The sequence below is a fragment of the Liolophura sinensis genome, chromosome 5, assembly GCF_032854445.1.
Source record: "Liolophura sinensis isolate JHLJ2023 chromosome 5, CUHK_Ljap_v2, whole genome shotgun sequence".
In the NCBI taxonomy this organism is placed as follows: Eukaryota; Metazoa; Mollusca; class Polyplacophora; order Chitonida; family Chitonidae; genus Liolophura; species Liolophura sinensis.
Genome location: NC_088299.1, coordinates 1,950,570 through 1,973,961, shown reverse-complemented (window position 1 = coordinate 1,973,961; position 23,392 = coordinate 1,950,570). Strand labels below are relative to the sequence as shown.

Here is a 23,392-nt window from a genome sequence, read left to right as displayed (position 1 = left end):
ACAGAAATTGTCACAAAAAGTGAGATCAAAAAAGATAGTCGAAATGCTGATAATGAAAAATGCCACCTGTAATGATTTACGAAAGTGTTCTGGCGGGAAACAAGGAATCAAGTGTCGCAGGCCTTACACTGGTACCCGACATCATATTTAAGGTACAAGTAGGAATTTTTACGGTTACAAGTTGTCTCCCATGAACGAGCTCTCTTGTGTTGCGACCTGCCATGTGCTTGAGTGATGAGATACAGAAAGTAACTCGTCTGATCTTCAGGGTGGAAATCTGTGGAAGAAATGTCGGCGAGGAAGGCTCTATTTCTGGGACATGTGATGCAACGAAATGTCTTAGCACACGACCACGTGAAAGTTAGAGTGATAAAAATGATGCTTGATCAATATCTTCTTATGGTAAGTTAGCCACAACTGCCCCGACAGTTACTGAACTATAGTTCAGTTATGTCCAAAAGACGCGGTCATACTATATGTGTATGTGTTCTGTACATATGAAACAGCACAAGATCAGAAACTAAGTTTTTACTTATTTCAGAAATAAAGCATTTCTCCGTCAGTTTTACACCCATCTGCATTCGGTGGTGACCTGCAAGTCTTACGCCGGCAAGAGTCTGTCTGAATTGTCTACAATGAGGACAGAACCAATGAAAATACCATAACCTAGATTAATGACTTATCTGGACAAAGTGCCTTTGGCGTCTGTCTGTTCAGTCCCATCATATTACGTGCATGATATTATTGGATAGAGAGACAGAAGAGAATGACGCTGTGTCCAATAAATCACAAATCTACGTTACAGCCGGATCCTAGCAGAATGTCCTACGCCCATCGTGGCTGGACTGTCAGAGTATGGTCATACGCGGACCCATTTCCTACTGCTAACCGATTGCACACCCAAGGTGGGTCCATCATGGGTGTATCATCCTGCCATTCTGATCAGAATTTGCCAGTTTTCATGCTGTGTTTTGTTATGAACTTATTTAGGCATATCCGTCTTGTCTTCATGTACACGAGAAGTGTTTTTGCCTGCTCGACAATTTTCTACAAAATTTGATGTATCCGAACAACTGGTATTAATGTGCATGCATACACCGAGCATATATAATGCAATGTAGATTTTAAGCGTGCACACTTGTAGAGATTGGGAACACAGGCGAGTGATGCTGTGACGTTGGCGAGGAATGTCGTTAAATCATGCTCGAATCGCTGGCCACGATGGGACCATGGTGGCACCATGATACACGAATCCTGATTAGAATGTACGCCCATCAGACATGTACAATGGAACATTACCTGACCATGGTTAGCCCACCATACGCAATGATGGGTGTGGGGTATTTATCTTGAATGCAACTGTACTGTTCATGCTGGTGTTTTGATGGATTCTGTCCACATTGTTGATATTTTCAATGAGCCATTGGCTGCATAAGAGTTGACTTGCAGTAAAACTAAAGAGAAGATGCTTTATTTCTAAAGTCAGTAAATATGTATTCAATACATACTGTATATAGTAGTATGGTTTGGCCTGTATGACCTAGTTCAAAGCTGGAAGTTCATTCCGGCATCTTTCAGTTTAATGCGGGCTATTCCCTGCGCTCAGCCTGAAGCAGAAACACTGGCACCCTGCTCCCTAACCATATTTTCCCCCACGTCGCTGCTCACTGCAATATATCTCTGTTGCTGCCATATCCCCACCCACTCACCTGAACAGGTAACTGGCCGCCATGTTTCCATCCAGCTTTTATCGGCGCACTCTGGCTTCCTCCACCCATAAAGCTGACTGCCACTATGGAAGGGAAAAGTTTATGAACTGATGTGGTTTCACTTTCAGCATCTGATTTCAATTCCTGTGGTTACACTTAGATCTTTCAGAAATACAGATCTGTGTTCTTCCATTCATTAGCCTGGAACTCGGCCCTTTCAATTGTGCTGTCCTTAATATGCCAAAGCTGTACGCTACAAAAAACTTGTCTTCTCTAATCCTGCAGCGATTCTGACAACATATCACCTAGTTGTGTATAATAAAGACTTTGCCAACCGCCATTTTCAGTTCGAGTCGGCCGCACTCTGCATCATCGGGAAAAGATAAACTCGTCTGATGATTGGACTAAAACAAATGTGATACGGTACACAGTTAAAAGGGCAATTGACCAATTGTTTAGGAGTCTGTGAAAAAAGGTGCAGATCTTAATTTAGGGAAGGGCAGCGGAGTCTACCATAGTAACTGAGTCACATGATTCGAAAATGCCAGTTTGCGAAGTTTTGATGTTGTCCCAGTGGATGCATTGGTTACATTTATGTTAATTGCGATATTCCGGTCTTTAGTGGTTCCCTTATAGCGAGGGGATATGAGTTCAGAATTACTTTCAGATCATGGGACACTTGTTTTTGAGGCATACATTGTTGCCACTATCAGGACAGCGCAGGGAAAAGGATAGTTGCGGAATGTAACTCTGAAATCGATCAACACTAAGTGATAGGAAAGTTACGGGGAGATTAACTGCTTGTAGTGTGTTGGATCGATGGTAAGCCAGATTTGATCACATCTTCACACGCGCATTAAGTCTTCCCTAGTGTAAATCGATGTCAACTGAGTGGCCCCCATAATTAACAAACCTGTTCGGAGTCTCGTCAAACCAAAAACGATCCATGACAACAAAAATAAATACATTTTCAGACGAAACACCCACTATGACCGTAAGCTGTCTCTCACCATTTTGATCAGTTGCCAGAACGAACGAAGCCAAAGCGATAAATGCCATCTGACACCAGGGGGAGTGAACATACCAGAAAGATGACTAGACTTGAATAGTGTAACTGTAATGATTGCCATACGTATTATCTCCCTTTAACGACCTTATTTTTGTCTGTGCTCATATCAGTCACATGACTTGCATGTACCACTATCAGAACGAGATGGCGGCCATAGTGAGTGTAGTGTCTGAAAATGTATTTACTTTGGGAATTTGTGCAGTTGTCATGGATCATTTCTGGTTCGGCACGACTCCGAACAGGTTAGTTGATTGTGGGGACAACTCGGTTGACATCAATTTATGCTAGGGAAGATTTAATGCGCGTGAAGATGCCGATCCGACGCATTAGAAGCAGTTATTCCCTGTGACTCTCCCAATACTTCGTGTTGATCGATTTCATAGTTACATTCCGCAAACAAGCAAAAGGACTGAATTCCAGGTTAGTAAATGTAACGATTAAGAGCAGTTGATTTGAAAGCTAAGCAGTATCTCAAAAAGCACTTTCTTTGTATATTGAGCTGATATGCATTTACATGTCATATTTACATGAAGCATGTGCAGTTGTGTATTTTATATTTGGCTGAAGGGATCTTCGTGGCTCAGTTGGTTAGCATGTTAGCGCAGCGTAATGACCCAGGAGCCTCTCGCCAGTGGGGTCACTGTGAGCTCAAGTCCAGCTCATGCTGGCTTCCTCTCTGGCCATACGTGGGAAGGTCTGTCAACAAACTGTTGATGATTATGGGTTCCCCCGGGCTGTGCCCGGCTTCCTCTCAACACAATATTGGCGACCGTCGTATAAGTGAAATATTTTTGAGTACGGAGTAAAACACCAAATAAACATTAGGCTGAAGTTATGCATTTATGTGTGTCACTATGTACAGGTGCATAACATTCTGTGTGACATCAGATCTATGAAGTTTGAAAACCAGATTGATCAGTGTTTAATTTGGGCATACATATGTAATGATTTCCTTGATTGTGATTGGTCATTGCTTTCCATGCAAATTCTGTAAACGCTTGGATTAATCTGGTATTGATTAATTTGGTAAAATTTTGTGTGCAGATTTAATTTGTGGCCTTTCATATTAAGTTTCAAAACCTACATGATCCATGTATGCACTTCAAGCTTTGTATATTCAGCTTGGGTATAAATTCTCAAAAAGGGGCCTCTGTGGCTCAGTTGGTTAGCTCGCTAGCTCAGGAGCCTGTCACCAATGTGGTCGCTGTGGGTTCAAGTCCAGCTCATGCTGGCTTCCTCTCGGCTCGTAAGTGGGAAGGTCTGGCAGCAACCTGTGGATGGTCGTGGGTTTCCCCCGGGCTGTACCCAGTTTCCTCCCACCATAATGCTGGCCGCCATCATATAAGTGAAATATTCTTGAGTACGGCATAAAACACCAATCAAATAAATAAATTCTCAGAATGTCCTGGTTAACAGTTAGCTTGATGTTGTTTTTGTTTACATTGCAGTCTTTCAACAAAAGAAAAGATTATGATATTGTTTTTTTTTTTCACATTGCAGTATTTCAACAAAAGAAAAGATTATTGGGCTCTTGAGAAAGATGTTAAATGTAACATCGGTGACTTTGTGCTGATTGAAGAACTTGATGAGCGAGTGTCTCCCAGAACAAGATTTGAACTGAAAGAGATAGTGTTTAAACTTGGTGCTGTGGTTGATCCAGTCACTGGCAGAAGATGTCGCGGCACAGAATTTATTGATGAAAATAGAAAAACACAGATCTCGGAAGAAAGCTCAGCAGTGTGATGTCTTAGGGTTAATGTCCTTTGTAACAGTTGACTGACTCTTGTATTGTGGTGTAGATTTGTGTGGCAGTGTGGCACATGTTGTGAAATAGCCATGTTGTGTTAGTAGAAACGTCGATGGATTTCACATATTCACGAGATGTTAATTAAAATGTACAACATGTGGTTTGTACAGAAACGACACCATTGATAACTGTATCTTTGTATGCTTACGAATGATTTTTATTGAGCTTTTTCCTGTTTGACAGTCTGACACATTGGTTTTCAAGTAAATGTACTTAGAGATTATCCATGAATCCGAAGACACCTTATGTTAATAGATGTTTGACAGTTCAGCTTCAAAAGAAATACTTTATGACCTGTTTTCCTGTGTTTTTTTTTTTTTTTTTTTGCTTTGCTTTTTAGCCGACTTATAGGGCAAATATTGTATCAAAAGATATTAGGCCAAACTCACAGATCGAAGTAATGACAAGCAAAGTATATTTGTTTCGATATTTCAGCCCTTGAGCCATTGGTTGCAGCAGTACATTGCCACAGGAATACACAGTAGGACTGTATGTACACACTTTCAAGGACTCGTCTTCATCACACCACTGACAACTTGTTACTGTAATTCTTTAACCTTTTTGCATAGTTATAAGGTGTTGTTTCAAGCAATACCCAGAAGCCTCTCACCAATGCAGTCACTGTGAGTTCAAGTCCAGCTCGTGCTGGCTTCCTCTCCGGCCGTGAGTGGGAAGGTCTGGCAGCAACCTGTGGATGGTCATAGGTTTCCCCTGGGCTTTGCCCAGTTTCCTCCCACCATAATGCTGGCTGCTGTGGTATTGGTGAAATATTCTTGAGTATGGCATAAAACACCAATCAAATAAATTACATAAATCAGGCAACTTATGAAAATAGTATTATGTGTGGACTGATAAAATTGTACTGTAACTAAAAACAGTTCACAAATGTGCATGAATTACACTGAAAATTGCTCTTTCATAAGCTAAAAGCTTGAGGAATTAGGCTGAGAATGTCGTAAAACAAAACATGTCCTAAAACACGCATATGTACATAGTTTCAATATTTTGATTTGTTGAGAAGCAAGTCGGGAATGAAGAAACAGTCACATACTATACATCTTTTTGAAAATGGTTCAGTGAAAATGAGATACAGAACACGACGTGCTCTGCTTTCTCAGGATTTGTAACATTGGTCTATTATTTTGTAATGCAGTATATTTGGGATTAATCTTCACTTCACATCGATTCAAATGAACCAAAATAAATTTGAGTTTCATAAGAGCTGGAGATTCAGCCTGCATGCCTTTAGGATTGGTTAACACTGTTTCTGTCTCACAAACTGAAGAGTTACTTGGCAGCTAAGGTCAAGATGGTTAAATGTCAGCACTATTATGCTGTGAAGTGTTGCATAATCAGAAAGCATGAATTCTTTACAAAGTTAATTATGGTAAATGACCTAAAGTTTTGCCCCCAACAAGTTCATTTTTAAGGGCAAATAAATGCTATAAAATATTACTTCTAGTGCTTAAGCTTACATATTTCCAGTAGGATTTCCTTATACCTTCGAAACTAATTTCTTAATGCCATTCCAAGATCATTAGAAATATCACAGTTCAATAAGTATGCATCTTTTAGCCAAGGGCACAACTTTTAAGTTATTTAATGTATTTTATTGAATATCAAGTGTAGCAGTGCCATTCAGATATAGTATACTGTAAGTGGACTCTGTGGAAAAAGACCATTATAGTTTAAAATAAATTTATGGCAGCCCAGCAAATGTTATTAATGAATATTTTAAAATTTACTTTAGTAATAATAAAACAGTTATTCAGTATTTATTTGGTATACCTCTGTTAGTAATGATGTCTAGAAACTATTGGTAGGCCTATATAACCAAGGAATAGGTGCAGAAGGATCAGTATGGTGATCAGATTAGATTGTTACAGCATGACAGAAAATATTAATCATTTTGGAATAGTTTCCATTGGTTTAAATTGTCATAATTTCTTGTTTGATATGCTTATGTAGTGCTGTGTTAGAGAAAACAAAAAAAAAAATCTAGCAGGGAAAGCCTACCAGCCCCCAGGGAGGATCGAACTCCCGACCCCTGGTTTACAAGACCAGTGCTCTAACCACTGAGCTATGGAGGCAGTTGGCGGGGAGGACTTAATAAAGCCACAAAATAATGGATTTTATTAAACAGGACTTGATCCATTTATCTTGCATGGGATGAATTTGTGAAGAGAAAATGCAAACGTGGTAATATATTTGAATACACCGAAACACAACAAGGCCTGAATAATACCCAGTTATACGAGAGGGCTTGTTCAGAGTTATCTCCCTTTTTACAGGGCGGGCCATTCAATATGGCATCTCGTCTTAAAAATTTCAACTCTGCCGTAGTTCAAGATTCACTGTAGCAAAACGAACTACAGAGACTAGATAAAAATCTCTGTGCTTAAGCAGATTAAGTACCTACTGTCCCAGGTACCTACGTGACTCCGTCCTAATAATTGATAACTGCTTTTGACTAAATAGTCAACTTTGGCCAAGCTTACGGTCTCTATCATAGCTCCACATAGATCTACCTTTTCTAACACTCCGTTAGAGCTATACATCCTTCTAATAAATTTTCTTGGAGTTCTGTTGCCTGGTATCTCTGGTACTTACCTTGTGTCTCCTGCGAATGTACAGATCTGCACAAATACGCGCCTTACCGTTATTCCTCAGCAGCCTGCTCGTCTCCAAGATCTGGTAAATCTAAGTGAATTCCATCTGACAGCAATGACGTCCTTGTTGACATGACACACATGTAACATTCATTAAATACAAGCAGAGCTATATATTCATCACACATCTTTTATCTTTACAAGAGTTCTCTATTCTCCACAGACTCCATTAACTTGCTGTGCCGGTACTACATATATATCAAAACGCGCCCCTAACAACGACAAAAATATGAATTTTAAAGTTTCCAAACGAAACGTTGACAACACGCAGATATATTTGCGTGCACTTCAGTGAAGACATTTTTCTGGTTTGCGTCAATCTTCCTACAGTAAATTACTAACGCACTCCAGTCAGGTTTTGGTAATGGTATAAATGGTGGCAATATTTGCTTTCCAGGTTTCCCACTACATGAGAAATGTTTGAGGATCAGTCTGTTGTTTTCAGTCCGTCACTTCAAGGTGTGTTCAGGATTACGTCAACGCAACGAACTGAACACTCAGACTAGGCCAACAACGACTACATGCGTGTCCTGCATGTTGTACCTAATGATACTATCGGGGTATGGCCATTTACCATTTTATATAAAATACTGATTTTTTTTTCTAAGAAATATGTTAGAAATCAGCCTTGTGTGGAGAGAAATTTCTATACTTGGCAGAATCATGACGTACCACAATTACAAACATTGTCTTCAAGGAAATTTAATCAAGCTTATAATAATCTTTTGGGTTAAGATTTTTACACATGAAATTCAACAAATCAGATTTATTCCCCTATCAGCACAATCAACATGTACATAAAAACTGTGTGTATTCCCAGGTTAGCAAAAGCAAATCACCATACAGTCCGTCTGTATTATTGTAAAATTTGGACATTCGTAAAAATGAGCAAAATCATACAACCTCATATCTGATAGCAAGGCTACAAAAGGGCTTGCGTGTAGAAGATACACGAATGAAAACCTTCAGCTGAAAACAAAGTACAGAAGTCTTGAATTTGTTAATTTACAGTAACTACTGTGCACACAAATGATGCACAACACTTACCTTAATTAACACTGATTCCAATACATGATACTGTAAGTCACAAATTTTGTAACTTATGGTAATTAATATGGACACAGTGAGAATCGCCTTAATGTTGTTGAGCTCTACATGTGTGCAAAACCTGAGCTCAATACATGCAATGCTTTTTAAGACACCACCCTATACTTTACTTAAGTATTGCCTTCTCTGTTATTAGTCTGCCAAGGTATGACTTTAGCTACACCTGTACTTTGTACAAGCCACCTAATAAACTGAAAAGACATTTCAATATTTCAACAAAGCTTTTGTTGCAATACTGGTGTTTAAGCCTTACTCAAGAATATTTCCCTTATACGATGACGGTCAGCATTATGGTGGGAGGAAACCGGGCAGAAACCAGGAGAAACTCATGATCATCCACAGGTTGCTGCCAGACCTTCTCACATATGGCTGGAGACGAAGCCAGGATGAACTCAACCTGAACTCACAGCGACCGCACTGGGTCATCTCGCCGCTTGCTAACCACCTCGGCCCATTGTTGCATCAACAAGATGTCGTCATTTACATGTAACATGATGGAGAAATAAGTTGTCAGTCATATACTTTTTAACCTATGTACAATTATCCCACCACAAGGCATCATCGTTATCAAAACATGTGTGAATGATGGACAGCAAGAGCACTGGAAACCATATTCCTGAAATGTCACTTAATTGCCATATTATTATATCAACAATGACCATGTGCACACATCACCAAAAATAAATCTCTGCCTTCCTGTCAATGGCATCAAATCCCTTACCAAGACTGAAGGCCATCGATTGTAGCATTCAAGAGTTATTATCCAGATTAAGTTTAGGGGGAAAACAAAGAGGGCCAAACTATTTTATGCCCATCACTGCAAACCAATCCAAACCACTTACTAACGTTGACGGCTATCGGTCATGGTGTTTGAGTTATTGTCTGATGGAATGAGGCAGAGAAAGAAATATTTAAAGCCAGTAACAACAGACATATAAAACTACTTGGTATGAAGTAGAGGAGCATACTTAGAGTCAAATTGAAGCTTTAAAGCATGTTCATTGCTGGTGATAAGTAATGCACCTTGTTGTAACATTCCGACTGTATTGACAAGTCGCACTTTTATGTGCACCTGTAAGTTGCTGGATGATGTACATCGAGTGATCGCAGAATACAATGACGTACTGCGGGCTTCAGTTGCCTTGGAGCCATTTGTAATAGTGTTCATGGCATGGTCAGCCTTAAGTTAGCAACATTAGTCACATTATTCTTAGACTTAATATTAACCTGTAATTAGGAATGAAGATATTTTTTAATCTGATTTGAGAAAAATTCTGCTATTGGGACTCACAGGATATATTAACAGATATGACAAGGCATACATCATTACACTGCCAACAACATGATCATGGATCCGAGTTCTGAACCACGATGATGTCACACTGAAGAAAAGACCAGCAAAAAACATGTCTTATGACAAAAACTCCTTCTCTACAGCTAACGCAATTTCATCGTCCACAGAGCCTACTGACTCATAAGATTTCTCAGAATTCTCTGAATCGTCAGACTCATCCCCTGCATTTCTACTGACATCCATTATGTCATCCTGTTCATCACCCTCATCTTCCTTGTCCGTATCTAACTCTCCCATTCCAACCCCACAAGACCTCAATTTTCCAATTTTCTGCAGCTTTTTCTTGGCCTGCCAGCCTCTGGGGAAGTCTGCACTCAGACTGTCTTCGCTGGAGGACTCCTGTGGAAGGCAACTGCCCAAAACTTTTCTCCTCAGGCTTTCCTCATTCTTCTTTGTATTTTCATCTTCACCTTCATCATCAGAGCTGTCTTCATCTTCCATCAGCTCCTCCACCTCCCGATCCATCGTCGCTATCTCCTCATCAGAGAGAGAATACAACGGGTTAAAACTATCAGCAAATTTTGACTCCTGCTCTTCCACGTTCTGAGGAAAGTCTTCTATACAATCCTGCTCCCCACTCAGGAAATCACCATCTCTGGAACACACAAAACAACTGTTGATTTATCTGTTGTCACCTTACTTGATGACAATAAGTGGTCATCGTTGCTCTCCTGTGTTATAGCATTAAGTTTAAAATCACTTGCATTCCACCTATATGACATGTCACATGTGATAGAGTTCGTCAATAACCCACCAGAGGTCAATGGTTTAACATACTCTAGCTCCCTTCACCCATAAAATTGGCCACCATATTATAAGTAAACAGTCAAGGTGAAACTAATTCCCATTTCCCCACTAAAACAACATAAACAACATATGTATAATGGTTGGAGTTGTAAGGTTTGGGACTCAAAGTCATACCTACAACTATCTATGGACAGAAAAATTTCCTTGGCAACTGGTAACCATGGCAACTTCAAACCTTGATAAATGTGATGAGCAACAGATCCTCACTTCTACATTTACATGTACATGTATGTATCCACCAAGGAAATAAAACTGAATATGTAATACAACTGGACACAAAGTTTATACCTATCTATAGTCATTAACAATATATCTGGTTGCCATGGCAATCCCAGAAATGAATATATGTGTTAAGAACTGGTTGTCAAATGTTGTTAGTAGCTTTTACTTGGGTAACAAAGTCACCAGAACAAAACCCTTCAGAGACCACAGCCTGAATCCAAAATCCCCCTTCATTTGCACTTGGTTTGTACTGGGCTGCACATGGAAATCACACAATGTCTGTTTCAGGGTTTAACACCTTCGTCTTGGTGTTTGTTGTTTAACACGATATCGCTGAACCCTGTTTCCTACCAAGTCAAATCCCAAAAATGCTGAGCATTTCAAACAACATGCTGCCCATTCTCAGGATTTGTACGAAACAAGGGTCACCGATATCGGGTAACACAACCAACACCCAGACGAAGGTGTTAAAGTGAAAGACAGCACTTGACTAACGTTTATGTACACTGAAAGACTACCATTCAAAGTATCTTAAACTGGCATTAAATATTTTTTAAGATTTTTTCAATGCAGTAAAGGTTTAGTGAAACTTCGTCTTGTCACAGCTTCAGAGCATCTCCATTACTGACAGCAAGATGATGTCACGTTTACTCTAGCTCTTTAACATCAAAGGCATTTCCTGTATAATAGTTCAAGCAATAGCCTTGGGCAGATTAAAGCTGTGAACTTCGGCGATGAAGGACCAAGTGATAAATTATCCCGAGACCTCTGTCTGATTCCAGTATAATGCTTACAAAGATCTACCTCCTCCTTCAATTCTGATGCATGCACATTACATTCGTCCTGAGTACCTCGGCAATTCTGAAAGTTGAAACGCTTACGCACATTTTGCCACAATCACTATTTGCCGTTCTCCTGTAAATTTTAGCGGAAGTTTAAAATAGGCTCATATTTAGCGGGTCTCCACACATTGCCATGTTTTTAAAATCTGGGTCAGCGAGGCGCACATGCACAGCAGCGCTTTACCTTTCAGTGAAACTGAATGGAACAGATGCCGAAGATAAGCCCCATTTTTCACTGCAAACTTAATAGAACAGTTCACACAAACCGTGGGGTCCATCATTCTGCTCCATATCCTTCAGTCAATTGCAAAATCGTGTCTCTGCAAACACATGGCCTTCTGTCTGTCAAAACTGCCAGCTGATCAAAACATGGTGACGTCATGAAAGGTCAACGCATGCACGGGGAGGACTAATACCATTTATTAGGTCACAATGGCGACATGGCGTGTGAGCGTAAGCCACAACTGTGAATTATCTTGGATTTACTGGTCGTAAAGGCTACAAAATATGGAAAAAATTGGTAGAGGAACAGAGGAAGTCTTGGTGAACATACTCTCTTGGAGTTTTGCCCGGTAAATCATGTATTGGTTCATTTTGCATGGAGTTTCTTAAATACCAATATTTTAACCTGGAAGAGTCCTCGGCTGGGATCTACGCCTAACCCCAGATTAAATGATCACAGCCAAGATGTTTGGCTAGTGACTAATAGCTTTCTTGTAAACTGGACATACTGGAAGGAAATTTCTTCCACTGCTTGAACTGTTGTAACAGTAGGCCTACTACATTGTATATACGGTATACGAGTAGCCTGCAGATGCACGGGATAGGTATTCCTGGTTCAGTTAGTAGCCTCAGGAGGGGTTGCACTGGTACCAGTAATTCTGACCCCTATTAAATGATTACAAAATTACAATAGGATTGTTGTAGAACTGGATTCATGCTCAGTTTTGACACAAATGGAAATAAATCTAAGCATCACTAAGGCTGATCCAGGCATTTGACTTTCGCCGGATTTTATGTTTCAATTTTGTTGTGGTGGCTTCTAAGATGAAAGCATTGCTGACCTAGACGTCAGAAAAAGCTCCTCTGCTTAAACATAGCGTTTCAATCATTTTACTATATTTTATAAAAGCAAACAGAAAAAAAGATTTAAATTCCTCAGTTCTAAAAAATTCAGAAAAAAAATTGGATCTTAAGATTTCATTAATTTTAAGAACTGTCCAATGAGATGCGATCTTCTCATTTCCATAAAACTTTGGCAAAAGAGAATTTTCCACTGACAATTTGTCAGTGACCATATGACTATATTTGTTATTTAGCAACTGCATGCTGATTTAACGCTAACATGAACGACAAAAACTGCATTTGCATAACTTGAATAGCGTGTCTAAATAGGCCTAAGGTCTACTGGATAGATGAATGCTGTTTGGGCCAAGACGGTATATGCTGGTGTCTGACATAATTTGTTATGCTGTAATTGAATATTGCACGGCTTGTAAATCAACTGATTTTACGTCCGAAAATGATACAGACCTGTCCCACAACATCATGTCAAATGGCCCTTCGGCTATACGTAAATAAATCTTAGTAAACGATCTCAAAATGATGTTTTATTCAGCAGTTCTGTGTTATCATATGTCACTTCATGGATTGAATGGGTAAAGGCTAGGTCACAGAGTAAGCAGTGTAGTCTGATAGCAACATGTTTGATTGGATAAAATTCCCAACATGGCTGCCTCAATTCACACCAGCCGTTTCAGCAGTACTGTCATTCTGTTCTACATGTTATTCAGTGAAATCTCATTAAAATAATAAAAGTATGATACTTTTTAGAAAGCTTAACTATTCTGCTTTCGACTGAAATATGTCTTAGCCAGGTACTGTCTTGTTCTTTAAAGTCCATTCGACCTCTAAAAGGAAGAAAATGAAGCAAAAATGGCATATTTCATGCTGCTATTCTCTTTCAGTCCCTCCGCAGAGATCTATGCAGTTGACCTAGAAATTTTGAAGGCTACGTATATATAAGGTCATGTCTCACTGTGCCATGACGTAGGAATGTACAAGTATACTGTACATGTATTATGACATCATACTGCCGAGCTCAGATTGGAACATCATGAAACAAATGTTTCTTTTTCAACGTCATGGAGTCTGAGTATAAAATGTCAAAAATGTAAGACACAAAAGCGACATCTATAAACTGTGCGAAATAACAGATTTATCATTGAAGGAATTTCAAAAGTTCACCATAATATCAATTATAAATGTATAACTAACATGTAAACAAACTCAAATTCTTTTATTTGTAGAAATAATGGCATGAAATAATATTATTATGTGTTGCGTGACACACTCACTGTTGTTTGAAAGGTCACCTCCATTTAACATATATATTTGCACACGGCCTGCAACTAACAGCAGGGTAGAATTAAGTATCAACACATCATATGGCAAGAGAAATAATTTCCAGGGTAGCAAATATATACAGTCCGTCACTTTTAGGATATCATGATTCATTCCTTATTAATGTATTTTTGTGTATGGCGTATCCAGAAAATACCTCTGTCATAGAGCATGATATAGAAGTATTATGACATTCAGTGCTGAAGCAGTGTCAAGATCAAGTTTCACTGAACTTTCACTGGGATAAAAAAAAAATCCCCAAAATATTTAATGCCAGTTCAGATAGTGCAGATGGTAGTAGTCTTCCGTAGGGGATACATGTTAAACAGGTGCTGTCTTATCCTAAATATGAAAAGGTTTAGCAAGATTTTACAAATTTATCGGAGATATGATTCTTGTTTAGATTCTTCTCTAAATGGTTTTTGAGATACCAGCAAATGAGACATAATCTACCCAAAGTTCACTAAACCAGAATCCAGGAAATTAATATTTAAATCTTATGTACGGATCCTGCTGGGTTTCAAACTTAATTAGACCATACAAAAAATAAACCTGTAAACAAAATTCAGATCAATATTTTAAAGAGCAGTTGTTGCCTGGAAACCAACGACCAATGAGAATTTATTACATATGCGAAACTTGTAAGAATCGGGCTAGTTTTAAAACTACAATTGAGGACACATACACTCAATTTCAGGCAGCAAAATGTTTTTTTGGTTTCCCATCAAATGTGACAGATATTGATTTTTGTTACTGGTTTCTCTAAAATTTTACCTGTGCCAGTTTTTATCAACTATTTTATTGAATATTGAGACGACAAAAAAAACAAAAGCATTCGCTATCCAAATTCACATTGCAAAGTTTCTTGCATTGTCTCTCACAGAAAGATGTCATTTTCTGAAGAGCTATATTAAAGGGGAACAACTCAAAGTAAACTTTTAGGAACAGTCTTCACAACCAGAGAGGTACCATGTGCGTTGCTATCCTATCTTGGTCTTATAAGTATTATGGAGGAATACTTTCCTTACCCTTTTGCTGCTTTTATGTCTGGTGGTGTATCAGACTCTGTTTGCCTTCCACCTTGTAAAGTCTCAGTTTTGCAACGCTTTCCAGTAACTCTGTCATACACATATACTTCTTCCACACTGGTGTCGCTCTTCCGTTTAACTGCCTCTTTCACCATGGGTGGCTGGCTTGGCACATCAGGTTTCATGGGGAGGGTAGCCTGGGACTCCTCCGTCAGGGGAAATAACCTCTCATCAACATGTTCCCAACGATCTCCACACGTCCACAGCCACTCAGGTGTCACCAGATACACACTCCCAGACTTCTGAGCAGCTCGAACTTTCGACGTACCAAGACGAGCTGCTATAACATGAGTTGTGTGGTTCCCATTTTTTCCCTCTTGAGCAGACTTAGGTACAAAGTTTGTGTGAATGCTGGCTCCCAGAGATTTAGCGACGATATGCGCCCTGCTTTTCTCTGGAGGCATATTTGTCGGAAACACTCCGCTAAATAGCACGTTTGCTCCTTTAAGTACTTTCTTTTTCACATATGGTATTATACTTTTCATATCAGGGACTTTCTCAACATCTCCTTTCTGAGTCATTTGATCGTAAACATCGTAAAATGCTTTGTGTACTCGTCGTAAAATCTCTTCTAAATGAAGTAAGTAGTCATCATCATCCACCCATTCTATCTCTTCCGATATAGTCTCAACCTCTCCCTTCCCAGCCGACTCTGGGCTTTTGGCTTCAGATTCACATGCATCTGATTTTGTATCAATTCCCCCCTCTCCACCTGAATTAGTCATTTTGACACAATCAGTGTTCTCCTTCTGCCCACACTTCACGTCTGCTGCCTTGTCAGGTTTAATTTCACTCTGCTTCTGTCCCTCTTTACTCTGAGAATCTTTTTCCTCTACCTGAATTTCTCCCTCTGAGGGCAGCTTACTGTTGATCTCCACAACCTGGCTGCTTCCATCACTAGAATGAGAGATTCTCCGCACTCTGTGTTTTACAGGGTTTAAATCAGACTCCGTTTTCTGACACCCGGGAGGAGCGTTTATATCAGCAGTTCCTTGGAAAAACCGGTAGGGTTTGACATTGATCAGATTGGGGGAAAAATTCCACACATCTTCCCTGTCATCAATGATACATACCATCGAGTCTCCACAGGGAAATAGTGCCCTGTCAACAAAAAACCGATATTACATAAAGCATGCCTAAAATTAATGTTATTCCAGTACACTACAAGCACAGGTGAAAATAAGAGTTTCAGTGAGCACAAAACCCGGTTGTCGTGTCCGCAGTCAATGGAAAGATGACAACAATTTCAAGGTCGAGCTTCTATTCTCGCCACAACAAAACCAATCACTGGTTAATACAAAAACACAACTGACAATCATATTGAACGTATCAGAGAAGGACACAGCAAACTCGAACAAATGTATTCAAAAACCAGTGCTAGCATGTACTGAGAGACCACAAGGTTAGTACTTATTTTTGCATACATGTTAAAATAGTAAACTAAAAAATATACTTGAAATAATCTGGACAGTCTAAAAAGAAGTTTTTTTTTTAATATATACGACCTCTATATTTCATATCCTTATACAGTTCAGTTTTCTCCAAGTTTTTGCAATGCTAGTGCCAAATGTATTTCCTGTAGGCTCAGTATAATGAACACTGCAACAGAGTGACAATGCATAAACTCCAAGGTAAGGCAAGGCACCCTTTATTGACCCTGAATGTACTAAATCAAGTCTTACTTTAAATTTGGCATCTTGGAGTTAGAGCTGAAGCATTCATCCCTAGAAAGAATTCGATGTGAGAAGTATTGCCTTCGGGGTCCAGAAAGTTGGCAATGGTATGGGCATAGAGACGAACACCAAAGGTGCAAATGTGTAGCTCGTACATGGTTGAAATCTTCTTTAGGAATTCTTCTGTGTGGCGGTCGGAGACGCGTGTGATACCAGAGGACAGCGTTCCCATGAGCCAGTTGAAAATGGAAAACCCCCTGTCAACAGGCAAACAGAGTAACAGAAGTTTACATCAATGAAGACAAACCTGACTTGAAGTTTTTAACAATGGTACAACTTACTGCCAGTATAGCCTGCATGCTGCCATTTCAGAGTTTGTCATGCTACCTATGACTGTGAGCTTTGTTACTTTTTACTGTTTTGAAAATGTTTCATCTACATGGTTGTCTGCCTTAAAAAAAATGCCAGTAAAACAAAGTAAAACTTTACAGCAGTGACGTACCTACATGTGCATACCTGTAGATGTTAAAATTGTTTTTTTACTTTATAACGTCTTCTCAAAACTAAAACTGTAAAGACGAATGAGGGTGGAGGAGATGCAGAAGGGAGGTGTGGCATCACTGGTGTGGGTCCTGCAAACAGTGGAATAGATGTAAAGTTGTAGTTCAGCTCTTGACTGTTGTTGACTTTTACTAGGCTCACATTTGGCCCACTCACGAAAATCTTGGTGTCAAGATGCGTCCAAGTTTGTCCTTCTGTTATTACTATGTTGCTTACATATACACCACAATAACGTGGGAGCCATGTTCCATCATTATCATTAATGCATTAAGCATATGTTAATTACCGTAAATTACAATATGCACGACTTAGCCTCTTGTCTACTGGAATCAACGTCAAAAGTAAATGTTAAAGGTGGTATCTCTAGTACTGCAAGTACTGAGCTACAGTTCTGAAAATAATAAACGCAAGGGGAAAATAAACATAAGGTTGCTTCATCAATAATGCTCTGTGTGTATACCAAAACTCACAGCTTGTCTCTTGAGTATCACAATCAATGTTAGATGTGGTATCTCAAAAAGTACTGTACGTATGGAGCTCAGGTTTTGCATACATGTAACTCAAGGGGGCTCTTCCACCGCTGATGCCTGCAAGCATGTTAATTACCATAAATTACCAAATTCATCATCTTCATGTCTCCTTTTATGTCTCAGAAGTTTTCTGGACATTTTTCTAACAGCTCATTGTATTGAACTGATGAATATATTTCACCATAAAAACCATATTCTATGATCTTGCACTGGAATAAATTGATGAGGACTTTTACACATGCTATTTACAGTTTTGGAATTCAGTTTCACAATCTGTTGACAAATCATTGGTCTTAACTAATTGTAATTATGGCTGTAAAGTGGAAATAGGGTGCGTGTACCTTCAATTATCGTATTATGTTCTGTAAGACAGCCAAGGAGTGATCACATGATCACCTCAGCTGGGCAAAAACAAAACGACCACCCCATGTTGAAGCAGCGAGTTTTAAAAGACCCATGTTTGCCACTCCATCATCGGCACTGGTTGTACAAAAAAAAGATCACGTTAGCTCTACCGCAATACTCAGGCTATTTGGAAAGCTGAAAATTATACAAATCCAAAGGATACACTATCCCCGAGAGCGATAAAAAATTCAAAAATAGGCATTTCCCTATGCTGTAACATCAGGAGGACAATTTTCTTTGCCCATGCCGTCTGTTGCTAAGGAGATCACGTGTTCCCTTATAGAATTTGCAGAAACTGAGGTGTCTATGTTACCTTCAGATTGGCTGGGATATTATCATTGGTGGTGTGGATAAGTGTCTGATCCAGATCAACCAAGAGGACGAGTTTTCTTGTCTTTAGCAATCTCTCCTCATCAGATTTACCAATCCGAAGTGCTTCCTACAAAAATACAGATTTCATGCCAGAATTTATCATATCAAGCACAAACCATGACCTGACGACAGTGGTACAATCAACACCAAATTCCTCAATTGCACATCTGACTGTTTACGTGCACAAATAAAAAAATCTGAGTTTGTTTACTTGTTAGATTTGCTTTTGTGATTTATATGAAGTTGAACTGACGGAATTTCCTTCAGTGATAAAAGTGTTATTTCACACAGTTTTTAGATATTGCTACTGTTTTGGATAGATTACACCTAGACGCCATGACTTGGAAAAAGAAACATTTGTTACATATATCTGACATTAAGTTTATTGAGTTTGAGTACACGTAATAGTATGCTGTATGATTATCAAAAGCACGGCTAACAATGCACAGCAACCTCGAGATTTGACTCGGTACGAAACAAGGTTAAGCTGTATGGGCTCACACAACAAACACTGCTACAGCGATGTTTAAGCCTCAAGCAGAAGGGTTTTCACTGACCTCCTCACTGACAATAAGTTCAGGTATACTGTGTACCATGGCCACAGAAGCCGATACAGCTTCCTTCCTTGCACCAGCATGGCCTGGATTTCTGAAACATGACAGATTTACTTATGCACTGTTATGACTGGTAAACTACTGCCACAACATTAAGGACCATTTAATGTCTCTGTCTTCTCCTTAGTCACAAAATAAAATGTTGGCTGAATTGGGTAAACAATTGCATGCATTACCAAAGGTTCTTCTGCCAATTTCATTTTCTACTTCATTCAAATCTAAGCCTCAAATCTGACATATGTAAAGCATTCATAGACTATGAACGTGTGAATCGATAAAAGCTAAGCCGATTTCCACAACAACAAAAGTTGAAAGTGCCGCAATGTTATTAATTTTCCCAGGCCTTAATGCCCCACATACATTCAGGTCTATTTCTACCACTGGTCCGAAATAAGCAAGGTTCAATTGTCTGTTGTCTTTTCATTCAAAAACAACATCAGATTTATTATCAGTGAGGTCCATGCACATCTGAGTTTCACTTTCTAACAATAAGCAGAAATCTGTACAAAAACAATAAATTCCTCCAATTTACCTTTTCAAAAGTGAACATCATACTCATTATCTGACTTGTGTCACCACAGGTATTTCATTATAGAGTACAGAGAAAACATTACATCTGTGTAGATGGATAGTAAGAGATCAAAATTCACAAAAACACAAAAATAATCCTACTCTCTGAGATCTGCTCCACATTCTGCACACATGTCCTTCATCAAAGTTGGGTGAGTACAATCCTGGGTCCCAGGCTGAGACAGACTGAAAACACAAATATCCCACACAATGCACATAAAACCCCTCGCCTTCATAAAGACATGCAACTAATAGATGCAAACTTAACACAGGAATGTGTGCATCTTGTTTAAGGGCCCTTAGAAACTGATCAACATTAAACACGAAAAGTAGGTTAGCGCGACAGTGCAGCGTAATGACCCAGGAGTCCCTCACCAATGCGGTCGCTGCGAGTTCAAGTCCTGCTCATGCTGGCTTCCTCTCCGGCCTTAGGTGGGAAGGTCTGCCAGCAACCTGCCGATGGTCCTGGGTTTCCACCCACCATAATGCTGGCCATCATCGTATAAGTGAAATATTCTTGAGTACGGCATAAAACACCAATCAAATAAATAAATAAATAAACAAACACAAGAATACCTTTGTATCAGTAACAGCTTCTTTGCTTATTTCACAGCAAAGTTTTGATATGGATGAACGTATCTAAGACAAGTCCAAAAAGAGGCCAAGATCACTGAAATATCAATAAGGTTCTTCCTTCGAATTTGTTTGAACTGTTTAAGAAACAGGTTCACTATGACTGGTCGTGTAACATTAAATGTATGTATACATGTGTATGTTTGCTTGGGGTTTTTCATCAGGTCACTTTCAAAGTTTTCATGAACATCCTAACTTCAGTATGAATAAATGTATTTAATACAAGTCTAAAAATAAGTTAGGGTCATTGAAAATCAATAGGCAACGTATTGGGTGGAGTTTGGTTGAACTGTTCAAGAGACAAGCGGAAGAGGGTATGGTTTTGTAGTTTAGTGTCAGGAACACTTTTTGCAAACTCTTAACTTTTTCACATGGAACGACTTGCTGAACTGTAGCATGCTGTCAGGCCTATCACCATGCCTGCTGCAAGTTCTAGTCAGAAATTTAGGACAAATTAACTCCAAAGTAGCACTTAATTTGGTGGCATGGTCTTGCATAGTCCATCGAGCTGGACTATTTTAAAACTCTGACATTCATCATAACACATCAACGCCTCTCAAAAAAACATGGCAAGGATTTCAAACAGCAATACCATCTCCTTCCCACTTATGGTAATGTAACTCACCTCCTCTTCTCATTTAAATGTAATTTTATGGTGGAACCTCTAACACTATCCTCTTCTTTAACTATCCTCACCTATGAAACTCATTAACTGGCTGTGTTTGGCAGTCCCAAGTGTCTCGTCATTGACAGCCATTTTAAAGTGTCACTTGACCTACTTCTAGGTTTGAAATATAACTGAGTTTTGGTATTAAAATCCTCAAGAAAATTATTATATTTCGATTGCCGTCTACAAGAACAATTTAACCTTCTTAGCTCGAACTTGTATTTTTAGTGCAGGAAAGTTTGGGTGCCATGAGAGCCGACCTCATAAAGATGGCCTCCATGGAGTTGGAGTGCACAGATGTGCAGCAATTTCTTTGAGAGTCAGCGATGGATTCAGTGTTACGATGATTGCCAGAATTTTAAAATAACACAGAATCTAGCCAAGAAATTGGCTGTGAACTTTTAAAATTAGCTAAAGGTCTTGTTCACAGCCGAGACGCTATCCATGGTGAAATACATGTATGTATATGGGAATGGAGTCTTCCACCAACTTATTTGGTGGTTTGAAAATACAAGAAAATACTTAGGTGTCATCGGGAAAAGTCAAGTAAGTTACATTTTCCGATGGTTTCATGGTCTTCTGGACAATTTTTACCCAATTCTGTGGAGAATACAATTGGTAATTCCATGATATCTCGCTTTTGTGCCCTTCTCACAAATGTTAGACAGTCTTCATTAAACACGTGTAGCTATTGTTTTTCGCTCTTGGCGCATGCGCATATCCGATTGTCATTTAGGTGGTGAAAAAATCTAGCAGTCATATCTTCACCTTATTCAACAATTAGCTTTCCAAACAACATCATTGTCCACCTTTGCATGCTGAGCTGTTCTAGAGATTGGAATACTTAAATAACATTGTGGTATATTTTCACATGTTGTCAGATTCTCAATAGATGTCAACATGAATGATATACCAATTTAGGTCAACTGGGTAGACGGAATCATGCGGCGAGTAGCTCAAAGCAGATCTTATGGTTGCAAAAGGTGCATAAATGTCTTAACATGCCGACTGACCATGTATTAAGCAGATTTGGATATCAAGTATTGCGTATGCAGGGAGCTTTGCCGATGAGGTAGCTGAATACGGATACTATGTCATAATCGGGTGCACACATCATCCTGGCTTAGGATGGCAGCGCGTCTCCGCGAATCAGTAAATGTAAGTTAGGCTTCGGGTGGCAGCGAGTCTCCTCGTATCAGTAAATATCCTCGTATCAGTAAACATCCTTAGACCGGATGGACTAGGTCTTGCACTACCACAAGAAGATACGTCACATGCACTGAATGACTCCTTGGCGTCATATGACTCAAAATTTGTTAAGTACGACGTGAAACCCCAAACATACATACATTTATACAGCTTCTGTTTAAGGATATCGAGTTGGTAGTGCAAGTCGTCGTCTGCTTTTCACTGACTTTATCATGTCAGTAAAGTGTGCAGATGAGCGCGATCTTGAATTCGTGTCCGCCATGGCTTTAGACTACTATTATGGTACCGATAATCATACAGTGGGAAAATGTAACAAAGTATTTCAGTTTACCCTCTTGACACAACTCCGCCCTTCACTTTCCATTTCAGTGTTTTGTTTTTGGACTTGTCACTAATTTCTTGACGCGTTCCCTCCATGCTAGCTTCTCCAGGCCACTTCCGTTACATTTTCGCCAATCATTTTCGCCGACTGCAAAATGTTGGACCCAATAAGAAGTTATCTTACAAACAAAATGTGGCAAGCACAATTCAACCAATCAAATGGCACAATACAAAGCCAAAACACACTGCACGCGGGCAGACCTCAAAACAACAACGACATGTGTTTGCCGTTTACAATTATCTACAGCGTACAGACAACAACGACAGTGGCTTGCCTACACAGGGTCGATAAGATACTGGGTATTTTTTGACTTAACTAGTCCATCCAGATGGACTCATTGTTCCAATGAAGGTCAGAATTTAAAAATAGCACACTGAGTCTAGCCTATCAAGCCTATATAATATAACCCATCCCTTCGGCATATCTCACCCAGCAGAAAATTTCACAAACTTCTATATCTCGAGTCCATCGTAAATGTTTGGTATGCACTGATTCCAAAAATTATCCACGTTTAAAGGACAAGACAGCACATGGCTAAAACATATTTCAATCGAAAGCTGGATTCTCAAGTTTTCTAAATAGTGTCATATTTTATTATTTTAATGAGACTTCACCGAATAACATGTCGAACAACATGTCAGTACTGCACAAATGGCTGGTTTGAATCGAGGCAGACATCTAGAGAATTTTATCCAATCA

The 23,392-nt window shown here is 39.3% G+C and overlaps 2 protein-coding genes and 1 non-coding gene across 3 annotated transcripts; 1 reads left to right on the top strand and 2 right to left on the bottom strand.

Moving 5' to 3' along the window:
- Positions 1 to 244: 244 nt before the first annotated feature.
- Positions 245 to 4,902, top strand: LOC135465847 (small ribosomal subunit protein uS17m-like). The gene is made up of 2 exons (XM_064743210.1): positions 245 to 402; positions 4,279 to 4,902. The coding sequence occupies exons 1-2, from the start codon at positions 289 to 291 to the stop codon at positions 4,519 to 4,521; spliced, it is 357 nt and encodes a 118-aa protein (XP_064599280.1). The 5' UTR covers positions 245 to 288; the 3' UTR covers positions 4,522 to 4,902.
- Positions 4,903 to 6,602: 1,700 nt separating this feature from the next.
- Positions 6,603 to 6,675, bottom strand: Trnat-ugu (transfer RNA threonine (anticodon UGU)). The gene has a single exon. It is a non-coding gene; the product is annotated as a tRNA-Thr (tRNA).
- Positions 6,676 to 8,601: 1,926 nt separating this feature from the next.
- On the bottom strand, positions 8,602 to 22,738 carry LOC135465614 (RNA polymerase II subunit A C-terminal domain phosphatase-like). Its single transcript, XM_064742891.1, is given in 9 exon segments — positions 8,602 to 10,310; positions 15,018 to 16,178; positions 16,760 to 16,832; positions 16,835 to 16,940; positions 16,942 to 17,007; positions 18,560 to 18,685; positions 19,176 to 19,266; positions 19,905 to 19,988; positions 22,643 to 22,738. Coding segments are annotated over 9 exon segments (2,331 nt in total). The 5' UTR covers positions 22,729 to 22,738; the 3' UTR covers positions 8,602 to 9,772.
- Between the last annotated feature and the right edge of the window lie 654 nt (positions 22,739 to 23,392).